Source organism: Morchella sextelata (assembly GCF_020137385.1).
Source record: "Morchella sextelata strain SCLS chromosome Unknown scls_16, whole genome shotgun sequence".
Classification (NCBI taxonomy): Eukaryota; Fungi; Ascomycota; class Pezizomycetes; order Pezizales; family Morchellaceae; genus Morchella; species Morchella sextelata.
Window position 1 is genome coordinate 1,356,377 of NW_025408631.1, and position 17,048 is coordinate 1,373,424.

General features: G+C 46.7%; 6 protein-coding genes across 6 annotated transcripts; 2 read left to right on the plus strand and 4 right to left on the minus strand.

The window, feature by feature from the left end:
- Positions 1 to 1,475: 1,475 nt before the first annotated feature.
- Positions 1,476 to 2,671, minus strand: H6S33_004075 (uncharacterized protein; the record flags this gene model as incomplete). Its single annotated transcript, XM_044835442.1, has 3 exons — positions 1,476 to 1,599; positions 1,671 to 1,836; positions 1,906 to 2,671. 3 exons carry the CDS (start codon positions 2,669 to 2,671, stop codon positions 1,476 to 1,478), a joined length of 1,056 nt encoding a protein of 351 aa, XP_044691609.1.
- Positions 2,672 to 3,453: 782 nt separating this feature from the next.
- On the minus strand, positions 3,454 to 7,315 carry H6S33_004076 (uncharacterized protein; the record flags this gene model as incomplete). Its single annotated transcript, XM_044835443.1, has 10 exons — positions 3,454 to 3,998; positions 4,055 to 4,365; positions 4,420 to 4,460; positions 4,515 to 4,658; positions 4,722 to 5,190; positions 5,240 to 5,852; positions 5,911 to 6,166; positions 6,225 to 6,761; positions 6,827 to 6,874; positions 7,100 to 7,315. The coding sequence occupies 10 exons, from the start codon at positions 7,313 to 7,315 to the stop codon at positions 3,454 to 3,456; spliced, it is 3,180 nt and encodes a 1,059-aa protein (XP_044691610.1).
- Positions 7,316 to 10,902: 3,587 nt separating this feature from the next.
- Positions 10,903 to 11,616, minus strand: H6S33_004077 (uncharacterized protein; the record flags this gene model as incomplete). Its single annotated transcript, XM_044835444.1, has 1 exon — positions 10,903 to 11,616. The coding sequence occupies one exon, from the start codon at positions 11,614 to 11,616 to the stop codon at positions 10,903 to 10,905; it is 714 nt and encodes a 237-aa protein (XP_044691611.1).
- Positions 11,617 to 13,667: 2,051 nt separating this feature from the next.
- On the plus strand, positions 13,668 to 14,405 carry H6S33_004078 (uncharacterized protein; the record flags this gene model as incomplete). The annotated part of the gene is made up of 1 exon (XM_044835445.1): positions 13,668 to 14,405. The coding sequence occupies one exon, from the start codon at positions 13,668 to 13,670 to the stop codon at positions 14,403 to 14,405; it is 738 nt and encodes a 245-aa protein (XP_044691612.1).
- A 431-nt stretch (positions 14,406 to 14,836) lies between these two features.
- On the minus strand, positions 14,837 to 15,669 carry H6S33_004079 (uncharacterized protein; the record flags this gene model as incomplete). The annotated part of the gene is made up of 4 exons (XM_044835446.1): positions 14,837 to 14,899; positions 14,989 to 15,074; positions 15,141 to 15,222; positions 15,382 to 15,669. The coding sequence occupies 4 exons, from the start codon at positions 15,667 to 15,669 to the stop codon at positions 14,837 to 14,839; spliced, it is 519 nt and encodes a 172-aa protein (XP_044691613.1).
- Positions 15,670 to 16,014: 345 nt separating this feature from the next.
- On the plus strand, positions 16,015 to 16,932 carry H6S33_004080 (uncharacterized protein; the record flags this gene model as incomplete). Its single annotated transcript, XM_044835448.1, has 3 exons — positions 16,015 to 16,101; positions 16,219 to 16,533; positions 16,624 to 16,932. The coding sequence occupies 3 exons, from the start codon at positions 16,015 to 16,017 to the stop codon at positions 16,930 to 16,932; spliced, it is 711 nt and encodes a 236-aa protein (XP_044691614.1).
- Between the last annotated feature and the right edge of the window lie 116 nt (positions 16,933 to 17,048).

Sequence of the window (17,048 nt, forward strand, 5' to 3'; positions counted from 1 at the left end):
TGCACGTGGTAATAATTCAGATGGTGGTCACTGGTAACACAGTTGAAATGCGATGAAGTCATGCGTGCCAAGCAGCCCGATTCCGTGCTCACGCACCATTTGCCCTGGTTGACGCATAAGGTACTGTTCTTGCCGCCAAGAGGTAAAAGACTCGGCACGAGAGAGCTATCGTTTGGCAGCATACTACAAATTACAATCATGCCAGAAAATTCTATGTATCGAGATAACACGAACGCTGACCGCGCGGGCAGCTTCGTTTGGCCTTGGAAACTAATAGGATATCCTGGGATGACTCAACACCTTCGGACGGAAAACAACCAACGGTACAAAGGCCAGCGGAAGACCCAATATCCACTGTACAGAAAGCTTCAGATCACATGATCGAACCCGACAGCGATCATGCCACGATACGAAGAGAATGGTTACCAGAAGCCATCATAACACTGCAGAGGTTGGGCTTGAGGACTGTAGTGCTTTTGTAGCCATTCCTACACTGAAGTCACAAGAATTGACATGGCGAAGCAACTTCAACATATTCTACAACAAGGAGCGCTCGAGCACAGCTCTATTTACGTTGGGACAGGAGCCATGATATATCTGCTCAACGAATTGAAAGGTTTAAATCTTTCCTCAAAGCCTCGGCAACGCCCAAGCATCCAAGGAAAAAAAAAACTTCATACTCAAAGAGCGAGAATATATCAAAAATTAAACAACCCAGAAGGCCCGAAGGCCTTTGGCAAGGTCCCCAACCATTCGCTGTGCAATGAAGGTAGGTTCCTCGAGCCCCGACTCTTCATGAGCAGCCGGGTCTGTCGCTAGGTAAGTATGAAGTTCTAAGAGGAGGGCGAGGGAGGAGGGGTATATATACCCCAGAACACTTGGCGCCTAGAGAATTTTGGCCGACAGTCCACAAGAAGATGTGTCAAATTTGTCACCAAAGCAAGGGGGTAAGGGAGAACGGACAACACACCCAGAGCTCGAGACTTGGCAACCGGCGCATATGTTACAGGTAGCTCTTTTGAGACAGCTCGAGTTTTGCGTCTGCAGTTAATAACTGCTCATTGAGACGCTTGAGCTGCTAATACTATACTGTGCTGTGTTATAATGGCCATAAAGATCATAATCTAAGCTACATGTACTTAATACTTGTTGTTATTAACTCATTGATTCTAACCACTTAACACTACACTAGAGTCTTCTCATACCCGTCCTGGAGACCTCCTGGTTTTTGTTAGGTATTTACTTTCTAGGCCTTGTATCTAGGTATTTTGTCCATGTGTCATTTTATGACTGTCCTCTGCGTATAAAAGGGGAAGGTCGAGACTTGAATCCGTGCAGGTCTTAGACCTTAAAAAGCCGAATCATATTTCACTAGGCTATGTGGGAATGAAACGCTCAGATGCTTGTTTAACATGCCAAATAACGGGAATCAATGCTCAAGATTTTCTAAACACTATATTTACAGAATACATAAATTACTTTTTAGCTTTCTTATCCTTAACCTTTGCCTTTCCCGAGTTTCCAGTACCAGTCTCAGCGGTCTTTACGAAGCCACCTTTGACTAGCGCCTCTCTTGCTGCTGTATTTATTAACCGGAATCTATAAAAAAAAGTATACGTTAGCTTGACTATAGTAGAGATGTTGGTTGAGACGATAACACAGCGACCTACCTGTCTGGTCCCAGCTTGACTCCTCCGTACCATCTGGAGACAACTACTAGCACGTTGGCAACATCCATAACCTGCAATAGATGTCCCATCCTGCCACCAGCAGCGGTTTCTCCATCATCGTCGTTATCTTGGAAAGTGACACCATTCTCACGCTGTATCCTATATGCTAGATTCTCATATCATTTAGCGTCAGTTATATATTATAAGTCTATGATAAATGGCATGAAATATATACCAGTCATATTATGCGTTGCCTTTGCAATCTTCTTGTCTCCTGCAATCAGATCCGAAATATAACGCTTTGCATCTTCAACTGAATGCACCTCAATGGCTCTTCCAACAAACACGGACTTCTTCTCTACAATTGGATCCGCCACAATCCATTCATGCTCCGAAGTGTGTTGTCCAGCCTCATTCATTGTTGGCGGCGGCGACCACTCCCTATATCCCTCCTCGCCATCATCAACCTCCCCCTCCTCCACCGCCGCAGCTGGTGGTGGTGCAGCTTCCAACAACTCGCGCATCCCCTCCACCAGGTCAAACAGGCACACCTCGCCCTCACGCCACACCGCGCTCAACACATCTCTCGCCAACTCATTTTTCCCCTCCACCCCACTCTTGCCACCGCCCGCCCCATCAACAACCACCGGCGGGGCATGCGGGTAGTTGTCCGGGAATGACAGCGTCAGTGAGAGCGGCGGCGAGATTGTGCTTTCGGGCGGCCGCAGAACATAGATTGATCCGGACCCGGTCGAGGCAATACACTCGCCCCCGTATATCGAGTTTAGCACCTCAATCTCCTCGGCGAGATCCTCGTTCATGGCTAGAAGGTTGGTGGTTGGCAGCTGGGAGGGTCGGGTAGGGTAACTGCGGGCGGTTGTATAATATTTTGGTAGGCGTCGGACTAGTTGTAGATCTGCACCCCGACCTCGTCCTCTAAAGTGCGCCGGTTGATCTTTGAGGCTTTTTAAGACAACCCGGAGGGTAAACAGGGAGTTCATGAGAGGTCTGCTTCTGAGTAAGCTCGGAGATAACTACACAGAGACTGTCTGTCCCCTATGTTGTTTTCTTTCGAACCTAGGAGGAGTAGGCTAAATATTGGTCGGAGTTTTCCCTTCCCTCTCTGATGACTGATATATATTAGGATGAGGAGCTAGCAATCCCGGTGATAACGTCAAAGACAAGATGCCCTGTGAGAGATACAAATACTCAAATATCACAAGACGAGATAGACCAGGAATAACGCACCACTATAGACCAGAAGATTAGATTTAAAAGTTCCAGCGGCGATGCATGCATGGTTGCTCTGCTCACTCAATTTATCAAATTCAAATGTAGGGTTAGGGATGATATATCTCAGTATAGTTAATTGCATACATGTACGCGAAGAGTCTGGATTTCTTCCTGTTATACCTATAACATGGAGTACCCTGTTTTGTCATAGGTAAGTAGATTATCTACTCGTAGTCACTAGCAAAGTGTTAAGAATAGATAAATCATGATCCATCACTCGTCGGATTGACCTCTGATCATGTCGAACACACTACTCGGTAGGTGACTACATGTAATTGCGTGATTTATATATGTATTCTTTGGGTACACGTGAACGCACTAGGTGTATCAATGAGGAGGGTAAGAATATTTCAGTTGCCTAGGAACTCTACGAGCTATTTTTACGCAATTTTATTACAACGGGGAGACAATCTATAGAGCCGTTACTACGTTCTAAGGTACAGAGGAAGTGCGAAGCCGCTTCGATACGTCAGGAATCCATCGTTATAATCTAAAGCTTAACCGATGATTCCTCGAATTCCACTAGTGGTCTGACAGGCCTTGCACCCTTTGTCATTTCCAACCCAGCCTTGAAGCCATATACATCTTCAATGATTTGACCCTGATCACCATCGAACTTTTCGTTCGGAAGCGAGCCTGAAAGCTTTGATAGCATTGGTTCCAGCAAAGCCGAACCTTGGTCAATAATCACCTTAACCTTCTCATCCGACAACTTCAATTCCTTCGATAGAAAAGTTGTCACTGATCCGATAATGGATTCGGCCTTCGTCAAATCGGTACTTTCAAGGGCCTTTGCGAGATTCACAGCATCAACGCTGACGCCCCCTTGGCTTGAAATAAACTGAGAAAGGGATAGAGCTAATGTGGCCTTTTGATCTGACGTGGGAACAGGAGCAGGGGGTGGAGGAGTGGCTGCTGCATGCATGTGGACAGAGATTTTGGAGCGTTTTGGAGATGAAAAATCGATGAAGGTGTTGTAGAACTCAACAACGTCAGCTTTGGTAAGGTTTCTGATCACGTCAACCTCGATGTCGACTTTGAAGGATCTCCAGTCAGCATAACCTCACAGAATTAGAGGGGGGGTTACTGACCCTGCAAGAAATCAAAGTATTCACTGCCTATGTAGTTCCATAGCCTTGAACTTTCCTGATTCAGGTTTTTCATCTTCTCGGTTCGTTTGACGATGACACTATTGATATGACCCTTGAGTTCTTTCTCTGTCATTTTATCGAGGGTAGTCTTGTATGATTTTAAGAAATTCTCGATCCTTGACTCCAGGTACGGAGCAGATCGCTCGGATTGGATAAGAACTCGATAAACCATTGTTGCAGTATTGATACGAGCACCAGAAAACACAACGTATCCAAGTTGCTCCTTAGTTCTCAGCAAATCAAAAGCGGGCCTAAATCAAGGTTAGTAAATGCTGGGACTTGAAATTAAAAAAGAAATTATTTACTCTTCAGTCAACTGTGAAAATAGGACTGTTAAGGCCCGAAGCTTTCGATTAGTATGCTCTCCAATGTAGAGACTATACTCAATACATGAATTCACGTTTTTCTCATCTTTGAGCTTTCGGGGATAGATAAACTTCCCACCATGCGGCATAAGAAGAGATCTCCGGATGCCAAACTGCGCAAGAGGGAGTGGCCGAGGTTTAAGGATTGTTTCGACCATTGCAGTAAGTCTAAGTGCATCCTAAAGACCCCAAAAAATATTAGCCGTCAAATTTGAATTTTATTGACTCTCTGAAGTACTAACCTCTTTGTAGAGATTTCCATGGACCAAGGATTCAATATGCAACTGCTTAAGAATCAATGGATAGAAGCTTTGCACTTCTTCCATAGTAACGGTTTCTAGCTCCTCGAGATGTTCATCGTTCAGCCACATCTGCTGAGCGTGCAGGTACCTGGCATATTCTCCAACCTGATAATACGGTTGGGCGAAGTCCCAGTTTCGGTAGCCTCTCAGAGTTCGTTCTTTGATAACATTAAACCGACTGGGCGAAATTTCTAAACTACGCATCTTTGTAAGAAGTTTCTCTAATAGCACAGACATTTTATCGTTGTAGCCTGAAATCTCGATGTCTAATCCCAGCGAATGGGCAGCCAGAGAATATTCAAGGCCAGCGATTTCCGCATCGTAAGCGTATTCATTGAGAGCATCCTTGACTAATTCGCAATAAAGTTTCGCCTTCACAGCACTTCCAGGACTCGCATATGCTATGGGGCTATATCTAGGTTAGAAGTAGTAGAAAGGGATATGGTGTATCAACTTACTTTCGAAGTGTACAGAATATGTTTGCTTTGGGAACCCAGAAGGTGTCGTCTTTCTTATACCAAACTCTAGACAAGTCTGTATGCTTTATCAATACTGGTACCTTTGAAGGTTCCTTTGTCTCCTTCTTTTGAACATCGAAGTTTGTGGGGATAAACTCGTTCTTATGAGGGAGATGTAGCTCCTTTTCTAAATCCTCCACTCTTTTCTTAAAGATTCCTTGAATCTCAGATAGAAACTTTTGGGGAATTTTCTCAACCCTGTATTCAGTCCCGTACCATTTCTCTTTTGCTTCCCAGTTTCCTTTGGGACAATCCCTACAGACAATGGAAAGCCTAAAGCTGTCAGGTCGTAGAAATTCTAAAGATTTCTTGATGATTGCCGGGTCGAACTCGCGAATCAAACTCGTTCCCGATAGGAGCCACTCTCTAGGAAGGGGCTTCTGCATGACATCAGAGAGGCGTGATGTGAACTTGGAAGCTGGGGACTTTTGTTGAAATTTGAAGTCAATAGCAGCAACAGCTTGAAGTTCTTTCATGATCCACTCCTGTGGAGGAGTGCTACGAATAAGGTGAATGTACTGGAACACAAGCTTTGCAACCTCCTCATATTGAGCTTGAGGGAATGGTTAGCAACTTTCTTTCAAGACATATAGTAGGAGATCCATTTTTACCTAATCCTTCTTCTGTCAACCTGATAGAGATATAGAAGAAAGCAGCATCATTACAAACTGATGTTGGTCCAGCTGAAAGCCCATTGGCCCATCCTTTCTTTTTCAGATATGCAAGTATGGAACCAGGGCCCTCATGCCCAATTAGATGAGCTGCATATCTCGAGGGTTGTGTCCGGAACAACTTTTCTTCATCAAGGTATGGGAATGTGATATCTAAGGATCGGGTATCCATGACAGGTTTAGCAAAATATTGCGTCTACGCAATTGGTTAGAAGATCTTGATCAATAGGATTACATGCAGGCGGTAAACAAACCAGCAGTTGCTCCTCAGTGAAAGGTTGCCCTTCAAACTTAGGATCTGGTAGGTTCTTGTTTTTGACACCCTCAAACAACTCCACAACCCATTTCTCGAGTGTATCTAAGTCTTCTCTACCCAAAACCACGAGTTTCATCACATTTGATGAGTAGTACTTATCATGGAATTTCAGAAACTCATCTCTGACGTTAATGCCCTTCTTAGTTGGCTGCTCTTTCAATGTCTCAAGATTTCCTGTGGAGAAATGACAGTATGGATGGTTAGGGTTAGATAGGGATTTTCCTAATTGATGAAGCCTCCAAGTATCATTTTGGAGATTTTTCTTGTTTTCAGAATCCACAGCTCTAAGCTCACGGTCGAGTGTCTCTGCGAGAAAGAGCGGAGCGATAAAGAACTGTGCAAAACGATCAAGTGCACCATAGAAATGCTCGTGCCCTACTTCGAAGTAGTAATTTGTAGATGTGGAGGCAGTGTATGCATTGGAATGTCCGGAGTTTTCTGCTAGATACTGAGAATACTCATTCTCTTTTGGATACTTTTGTTAAGGTAAATATATCAGTAGGTGTACTGGAGGTATAAATAAGGACTCTTAGGATTTACCTTTTCAGTTCCCATAAACAGAAGATGTTCTACAGCGTGTGCTTGGCCCTGCAACTCCCAGATAATCTATTAGTAAATATTCACAAGGTAATAGGTCACAGTAGATTCAGCCTAGATGTAGTGCTACTGAATTTATACAGGCATACAGTGCTGTATTTTTATGGGAGGGAATGGCCGGGGTGCCGCACAAAAGTGGTAAAAAGGGATATCCGACTTGGCACAATGAGGGGCAGGCGCGGGGATGTAAAAGCAGTGGGACACGAGACAACTGACTGGTAAGTCTTCACTGTCGGAAAAGTTCCCAACATGCACGTCTAACGCAGCACTGGCTTTATCTGTGTCCGGGTCATGCACAATCAACGCCTCGAGCTTATTAGGTAGCTGAATTACACGGTACGACCGATTATCGAGATCAGGTTGCTCCAGCTTATTGGCGATGACAGTAGCCACTCCAGTCTGAATGGATATCTCCTTCATATCAGGCTTCATTGTAGTGTGGGAATGAGAATTGGCAAGTCTGGTGGCGGAGGAGAATCTGGAGATGGACGAGATCGAGACGGAAGGTATGTAGAAGCTAGAGGAGATAACGGTGTAACGATGAGAGGGAGAGATTGAAGATGGGGGACAGGAGGAAGTCAAAGGATATAAGACTGAAGGCTTGAAGCCAAAGTAGCGCGAATGTTTGGGTGAGAAAGCTGCTGCTGAGGCTGAAAGAATAGCTGCAGGGGGCCGGGGTACTGAATGAGAATGACACACTTTCAAGCGCATTCGGATAATGTATGTACATGTATGTACATACACCACTTGTTGAAAAGGATACTTTGTCGAATTCCAATTTCAGTGACACTTATAACGGTAAAGGTAAAGGCACTTCCCCACAAGATAAGCGAGACTAGCCCCAAGTGCAGTGACGACCGGCGGCGAAATAAATATAAACCCCATCACCAAAAAGATGCGAACAGTAATATAGCCTACAATATATATAAGAAGTAGGTAGCTGTACAATCTCATATACCTTCTGTACCTAGAGTACTGTAGATTTAAGCTATTTCATACGCATGTGAGTTTCCCCGTTTGTAGTTGCACTTGAGGCCTTCTCAGCGCCAAGCTTTGGATCTACGACTTCTGCCCTTAATTAAATAATTCCTTAAGCCTCATGCTCATCACCCAAACATAGTGCAGTTTATCTATTAAGCCCTATAGCTAGGACTCACCTCAAGAAACATCAACTTACTGTATCAAAGCTGGGTTTGCGTCCTTCATTATCGTGAAAGATAGTGGTTGGTACTCGACTAAGAAAGTATTTCCGGAGTTTGCTTCTTCAAATAATTCCTTAAGCCTCATGCTCATCACCCAAACATAGTGCAGTTTATCTATTAAGCCCTATAGCTAGGACTCACCTCAAGAAACATCAACTTACTGTATCAAAGCTGGGTTTGCGTCCTTCATTATCGTGAAAGATAGTGGTTGGTACTCGACTAAGAAAGTATTTCCGGAGTTTGCTTCTTCAAATTTTTTTTTGTTGAGGTGGCGAACTGGTAGACGTACTGTGGTATCATTTGTTTGTAGTTGGTTCGCCTTCGTTTCACGACCGGTATCAGCGTACCAGTCTTGGCGGTGCCGCAAGGTACCTACAGCAGTAACAGCACTTTCAAGGCAAGGCACCAGCTCCGTATGTGGATACCGCCTTCAAATCGGACGCTGATCTTCCAATATTTTGGACGCCTAGCAGCGGAGTGGTTTCAAGCGACCCGACTTTGATGCCTCTTTTGATGCGGTTCTACGGCGTCGTAGACTCATATCTCAGCCGCAGTCAATTCAGTGATTCACAGCTAATAATTGAGGCAATTATTGCAAGAATTTCGGATGTACCACAAAACATTATCGGTACGCAGACCCCATGATTCAAGGTACGCGGATATTTTGACACCCTCTCTACCCGAGCGTTGAGGTTGATCATTATGGTGGCACCCTTGACTTAGATGAAGGGTTTTCCCTGCATAGAACGGAACAAGCGAAAAGAAAAACAAATGGAAAGACCTACTCTAAGCAGAGGTTCGGATGTCCACGTGCCTATATTTCCAGTGGCGGTGCGCAGCGACGATTGGCTGGCGTTCCCCTCCATCGATCGGATTTACAGGTTAGGGCCGTTCGATTACACAGCATAAGGAATTCTACACTGACCAATCAAAGGGATATGTACATTCTGGTGTTGGATGAGAAGTAACTACCGCCAAAACTCGAAAAATTGGCTATCTCCGTCCAGGGATTACCACTTGAGTGATTGGTTGAATGGCATCGATCTGCACCAGAAGTTTCCCGTACAAGTAATTTTGATCTAGCCAATTTTTCGAGTTATGGCGGTACTCGTAGCTTCATAGCGTTTCCGAACACGACCAATATTGCATGACATACAAAAAGGTGGATTTGGCGCTTTTTTGTATGGTATGTAATATTAGTCGTGTTCGGAAACGTCATGAAGCTACGAGTACACGTACCTTACGTCTAGTCTTCAAAACTCTGATTTCGGAACTATGAACGAACGGCCAATTATTAAGAGGAGTGATGAACACCCGAGACATGATTGTATAAAACGATTCACTATAGAAGAGTCATAACTTCTAATTTTTATCACCTCGTATCACGGATAACATATGGTCTCACAATTGGTGCTGCCAAACCTAGGTCTTGGGGACCGGGTACTTGGGTATACTCTAAATCGACGTGGAACCACAAATTAAAACAATAAATAAAGGGCCGAAGCTCAGGCCTACAGACTACTATTATGAATTCTGCGCCTGTGGTATTTTCTCTAAGGACTTCTCATTAGAAATTCCAATGTCAACTGGTAGACTGTGGAAGATAGAGGCAGTAGTTTTGGCGGGAATTGATAACACCATGTAGGGTAGGGAAATATCCTATTGCCCTTGATTACTATCTCTATTAGGATTCGAAATTATGATGTTTAATAGCCCATGAGTTCATGGATTTTGACACCTAATCATGTCTATAGGCGCTCAATTACGTAGAAGAACGGGTGGCCTGGATCGTGCAGTTAAGCTTATGCGGGTATCCATCAAGTAATCGACAATCAAAGCCGTGCCGGAATACAACAAAGCAACGGAAAAGGGGTCCGGTTATCATTCAATGTTCTATAGCTAGCTGTAAGCTGGCCATGAATGGAAGGATTGTAATCATACAGATATTGAGGAAGCCGAATCGAGTGTACATCAGCGGCACAAATTCAGCCATTGATAAACAATAATCTCCTAGTCATATTCTTTTGAATCGATTCCAAGCACGATATTAGGACACTTGTGCAGCTGGAGCCTAGGAGAAAAATGCGGGTATGCGCGTGCTACACTGCTACACTTAACGGCGCTTGCGGCGTATAAATGTAAGGTTTCTGTTTGTGACAAAGACCTACATATATAGATGGAACGGCAAGATACATGTATATGCATATGCTTATCGACTCAGTATGACTACTTACTGTCCTCGGAACAGTCATTTTCTATATCATATTGTGACTGGAGACCCTTGGAAGTTCACATCTACCCACATCTAGATACATGTACCTACATGATCTCACACGACCTAGTAATGTGCTCAAATGGACTTCCATGTCCCACGACGTGAGTAAATAGAGAACCATAAAGCTAACAATAAAATTATGTAGATTAACAAATTTATAGAACGTAAGCTATTGGGAGCTATCATAAGTACATACGATAAAATATAAAATTTTCTATCAGAACAAATCATTAAATACACAAACAAGTCCTAAGAAAAGGCGCCATATATATTTGTTCAAACCCGTCTCTTTCTCTTTACCATCAATCAACCAAAGTCAAACAGAACCATACATGTGAGGTTATATATTTCGGAGAGGTTGCAGCGGAAGCCGGTGACTAGCCTTAGTTCGGGGAGGCCTGTTCTTATTCTTTGCGGGGGGCTTTATCGAGTATTAGCTTTTTAGATAGGTCATATGAGACTAAAGAACTTGTGATGACAAAGAATACGAAGTATGTATACTCAGACCTGGCACAAGCTGACGTGTGTTACTAGAGGGCGCTTCATACCGGTATCAGAGCATTTAGAGGTACCTGGTTTTCGACATTCCAGAACTCTTGCCTTTCCAAGGCCCTTTTCCCCATGCTTACAGCATCAGGATTTTCTTTCTTCTCAACTTTCCAAAAAACCACGCTAACACAATTCTTTTCTAAATTCTCAACCAAATCCTCAAGCCACCGTATAGTTTGGGCATTTGAAACCACCTTCTTCTTGGCATTTTTATAGCCATTCAATCTCCAGGCTTCGATGTTCTGTGTCAAGCAACTGAGAAGATATGCGGAATCTGTTACGATTATAGCATTCCTCCACATCATCTCCGGCGGTGGCATGCACGGCAATATAAAGTTCCTAAAGTGCTCCAGCGCCATCCCAGCTGCATAGAGGTCTGCGTGCGGCTTTGACTGGGGCAGGAAAGTTGGGATTGTACCAGACCGGTTATGGGTTGAGCCTGGCCCATGGTAAATTCCCCAGGATGAGTTCGTTCGGGTGTGGATGGTGCTGTACGCGTGTGTTTCTTGGGAAGAAGAACAAATTGCGGAGGAAGCTGAGGACGAGGACATCGAGAAGGAGCCAGATGCATGGATGAGGACCGTTGCTGGATCCTCAAATCTATTCCAGCGGTCATCGATCCAGGTTGGGTGGGCTAATGTGAACCGGTTATTGTAGTTTACTATATCTACTGGAGAGACTTTGACGTGGTCTCCAAAACCGAGCATGGAGGGACGAAATATCCTATCGCCAGGATAAACGTAGTAGTACTGTGGATTGGTGCATCTCCGGTCCATGTACTCTCTATATAGTCGATCGTACTCGAGAATTTGGCCGTGGTTTGGAGGTGGAATGGAGTTAGGGTACATTTGAGGTTCTGGGAAAGGCGCTCTGAGAAAAGGCCTGGTGATATACACGGCCATGAGAATATGGGTGAAGTAAGAGAAACGCCAGAGACGGTTGTCGGAGACGAAGCTCTTAAGGAGAGGTGAACTGATTGAAGCACTGTGTATATGTACCGTCAGTGGAATGCAAGGGGTTAAATGTTTGAGACACCGACAAAGAAAAAGAACTACCTTAGTAAACTTTTTCGGGTGTGTTAACAGAATTCCCCTTGTTCTGATATGCACTAGCTAGCCTTATATTGAGATCATGCTACCAAGTAGGATATTTATAAGTGTATTGTGGCTTTTGTATAGCTGAGAGAGGTGTTAATTTAATTATATTGGGCGCCCTCATCACAAAGCTTCTCAGTTTTGCGTTAGTTTTTTAGCTACTACATGTATGTTAATACTATGAGGTTAGAATTAATCTCTCGCTTCAGCAACAATCTAAAAGTTGTCCCTATCAAAGATCAAAAAGATATTCAACGATATATATATTCAATTAATGGACCTGAACCTCTAGCTAGCTAGTGGGCTCCTAGCGCAGATAGCTATATAAAACTCCTCGATAATTGGTCATTTTCTACATGATATCAAAGATCGTGTATGAGTATAAGTACCTCTGATCGAGGTGTTTCGAGTGTAACGTTGGTTCAATTAGTCTGCCAACATCCGCGGGCTTGCTGCTGATCCAACAGCTGCAAGATGAGGGTCGGCCCGCCCCGGACCCCAGAGATTATGGGCCGGGCTTATAGGATTCACAGCCTCACATGAAAGTAGCATTTTTTTGAACGCCACAACGGCATGTGGAGGTATATAAGAGTTGTGTGGAAAGTATCCTTCAACTGAGTGTCCACATTCTCAGAGGTTTACTCGCCCCCATGAATCCCACACGGCCACCCATTGGCATGCGAATAAGGATCAGATTACCACCGAGAGTGCTTGAGCAGTTTTCTTGAAACCGAAAGAGGAATACTCAGAGGATATTTAATTGGAATCGGGAAAAATCACAGAATCGCCGAAGGGCACTATCAGTTGGGGACAATAAGATCTACAACTATAAGAGAACCACTTACCAAGGTCAATAAGGTGTCATTAAAGCGAGAATTAACCCTTCTTTAAGTCTCATTACATTGAGTTCATGAAAGCTTGCTACACGTAGAGATTGATCGGGTCTATAGTAACCTAGCACGATGAGCTAGGCGGAGGGCCTAGTAGGGATGACCGCGGAAGAGTTAGGTTAAAATTCATCGGTTAGTATGTTGATGCTGCAACATTATCCGAACGTTCTCAGTGCTTACTATGATTCGAAGGGCTAGAAAGGAGAGCTTAAATTCTGGTCGTGGCACTTACTGAATGCTGCCATCTCCAATATCTCCGAATGTCTTACAACCTTCCAGCTGATTCAAATATGGCATAGTCTGTCTCATTATACACACCTGAACCCTTTATTCGAGGGAAACTGCCCCTGCTTCCTATTTAGGCCGGAAAAACTTCCTTCAAGTTCCTTGATCTCGGATCTATAGCTAGATGTGTCGTGATACGTTGAAAGGCAAAGTGGAAGCGAGAGCTTTTTCACAGACTAAGCAAATCACACTCTGGACCTTACGATCGATCAGGTTTCTAACCTGGTGACATGTTCCCGAGATCGGCCAACAAAGAAAAAAAGAGAATACATAGAAGGCCGATAAGCGAGCGATACTCTCATGAAACATGCGTCCTGCATGTAGTCGAACGACTGTATCACCAGCGGGGACTAGGACATACGACATGTACTAGTGAGTGATGGGCTGTGATTGATTTTCAACACCTGTACCTTTCCGCAACCACACCCTTGGTATCTCCACATCTACCGCAACAACTATCACCAAGTGGATACGACAGACAACAACATCATGTCCCACGGCGTCAAAGTCAACTCCGGAGGCGGGCTCGCCGTCCCCTTAACTGGCAGACCCCTAATCCGCTCCGCCAGCAGTCCCTTCCCTACTCACAACCTCACCCGCAGCTACGTCGAGTACCCGCGCGTCTTCTACCCTTCCACCCTCCTCATGAGATGCAGGCCAACTCTTCAAGCTCTCACCATCTACAACCCTATGTCCCACACCACCAACACGCTCTTCAAAACACTCAATGGCCCCGCTGACATAGCCCACATCGACGCCCAAACCATCGTCGTCAGCTGTGCCGTCATCAATTCAGCACTGGCAGTCAATTTCGGCCCAGACTCCAGATACAACTTCACGCATATCCTCCCCGCTACCACCCCCAAGCTCTCTGCCGAGATCTTTGCCGTGCAGAAGTGCCTCAAGCTGGGCCGGGGCATCGCGAACGTGTTTGGCCCGGACCGGGTAGCGGTGATGAGGATTGTTGTGGCGACGAGCAGCAAGGAGATCGTGAAGGCCATGACAAGGTGGCTGGAGGAGTGGACTAAGAACGAGGCTATGCCCGTTCAGAGGACGTTTGAGGAGTTTGAGGACCCGGCGGATCGGAAGGCGATGGAGAGGATTGATAGGTTCGTGGAGGAGATTGTGGAGGAGGACGGGACAGAGGTTGAGTTTTGGCTCTTGGATAATGAGAGCTTGCATGAGACTGAGGCTTTGGTGAGGGAGAAATTGAGGGAGGCCAAGTGAGGAGCTTGGACAATCCGGTACTGCTCTGGCTGTTCTGTGTTGACATCTGCAGGCAAAAGCCTAGGAACAAGCAGGGACCGGGGAGTTGTGTCTTCTAAGAGATGTGTCTGGTGGCGGTATGGAATGGTCTCAATAGAAATAGAAGGAAATAAAAAGGCTCAATCATTTCTTTGTTCCTTATCAAGGGTCCCGATTAGCTCCACGGTCATATAATATCACTCGACCCCATTAAATCACGTGCAAAAACCTCAGTTTTCACAGGTGTGCGCCCAAAAGAAAAAAGAAAGCTGATATCATTGATCCCCCCCGACCCCTACCCAAGCAAAGCAAAAAGAATTCGCGCCCCGTCTACAATAAAAGAAAACCGCCATGGTTTTTATTCTACCAAACTAATTTATATACTGATATGTCTACTCTCGCCGACATTGCATCTACTGCAACGGATAGTCCGTCTTCTCCAACTTTGAAAGATGCTCTTTGTGGTGGACATGTGCCTACAGTCATACATCACATTAACAACTGCCATCACGCTACATCACATCACATCACATCACATCACAGCTAGAGGTAAAGAGCTACTCACGAAAGGAAGGCCGCAGTAGCCGCAGGGAACAATCTCGGGCTTGTCGACATTGATAAAGACCCTTGGGTGGCCCAACGGTCCGCCACCTATGGATTCAGAATGTTAGATATACCGCCCACCAGCAGATGTAGGGGGAAAGGAAGGGGACGCACCACCGTCACAGGCGACGACACGCTTCTCGGACCAGCGGACGGGCTGCTGGTGGATCAGTTCGATGGCCGCCCAGGGCGCCGGCTGTCAAGCATCCAATCAATATATTAGCCTCTCTCTCTCTCTCCCCCAATTTACCAACACTCCCCCCTCCCCCCTCTCAATGCCCAATATCCCAATGCCCCAATCCCCCAATTCCCCCACGCTCAAACCCCAACCCCAATCGTAGCAAGAAGCACAAACCTGTCTCTCCAGAATCGTCTGCTCAAACCTCGGCCCCACCATCGCCAGCTCCCTCGGCTGCTGGTCCCTACTCCACGTCGTCGCCCGGTTCGGCGCCTGCTGCACACGGGCCTTCTGGCCCTCGAGGGCGCTCTCCTGTAGTGGCGCCGGGTCGGTGCTGCCCGTGTCGTGGATGGTCGTTGCGTTGGTTGTCGGTGCCGTGGGGGGCGTGGAGGAGTAGGTGCGGGTGCTGCGGGCGAGCGGCCGCAAGAGGGTGCGGGTGAGGGGGGTGGTGGTGGTGCGGAACATTGTGGTGGCGGGGCGGGTCGGTGGAGGGGGCGAGTGCGGTGATGGGGGGGGGGGAGGTGCGAGGCGGGAGGTATTTAGATGGGGGTGGTGTGGCTGGTGGGTGGCGTGTGGAGTGTGGCGTGCAGAAAGGGTCGTCTGGCGGCTTGGCGGGGATTCTGGGAGCGAAGAGTTGTTGTGCAGGGGTGGGATTTGTGTGGTGCTGCGATATTTCGTCTTCTTCACGACTACTTTGAACGGCAGGCGAATTCAACGACCACCACCATTTGAAGCCGACAGTCGACAGATATATACAGAGTAGATATATATTCGCAGAGCATCTAACCCACCGACCGACTGCTGTCCAAAATGTCAACACCAAAAGCCCCCGCGGCGCCCGCCCAGCGCGCAATCGCAAAACCGAAAGGAATGTCCTCGAAGCTATTAACCATGAAGGTAAGAATCCCCTTCCACCACTCACCTCCCATTATACATACTGCCAGCCAGTCACTACAAGTCTCGAACCAACCTACCAAGTAACATGTACTTACATTCTCCCCCCCCCCCCCACAGTTCATGCAACGCACCGCCGCGCCCACCGCCGTCCGCGCCGCCCTCGCAAAAGAAGAATCCAAGCGCGACGCCGCGCGCGAAAAGCTGATCGCCGCCATCACGCCCGTCGGCGACGCCGAGACTCGCTGGGAGCTCAGCTATGTGCACCGCACCGGCGGCGGGGCGGCCAAGGTGGTGGACTGGGGGTACAGCGAGATTCTCGCCGACGACCGCCGCCGTGGGGAGGAGCAGGAGGAGGAAGAGGAGGAGGAAGAGGAGGAGGAGGAGAAGGGGAGTGGGAGGATGGTGTTTGGCGCGTTCAAGTCGAAGGGGGAGGTGGGTTTCAATTGCTTGCTTGCTGTTGGTTTTGGTTATGTGTGTGGGGCGTGGGTGTGGATGTGTACTGACTGACTGGTGGGATCACAGGCTGCGAAGGCCGCGGACGAGAACGACTCCGGGGATGAATCGGACGCCTCCGATAAGCCCCAAAGGAACGTTTCGCTGCGCGGGCTAACGTCAATCTCGAACCCAGGTCCGCCGCCGGCTGCCATGGCCATGAAGTGCCGTGGCTGCGGGGGGGAGGGGCACACGCAGGCTAGGTGTCCCAAGGCGAAGTGCTACGCCTGCGATGGCGAGGGCCACATGGCGAAGGACTGTCCGAGGCCGAGGAAGGGGAAGAAGAGGGAGACGATGGCGTTTAGTAATGATAGTAAGAGGATGAGGTCGGGGAACTAATGGTGCTGATATGACCGGCAGTAGTAGCGGGGTTTTTTTACTACTGCCTTTGGGGGAGAAAAAAAATAGGAGATACCAGCGGCAGAGGTGTAGATTTGCTGGTAAGTGGGTCGGAG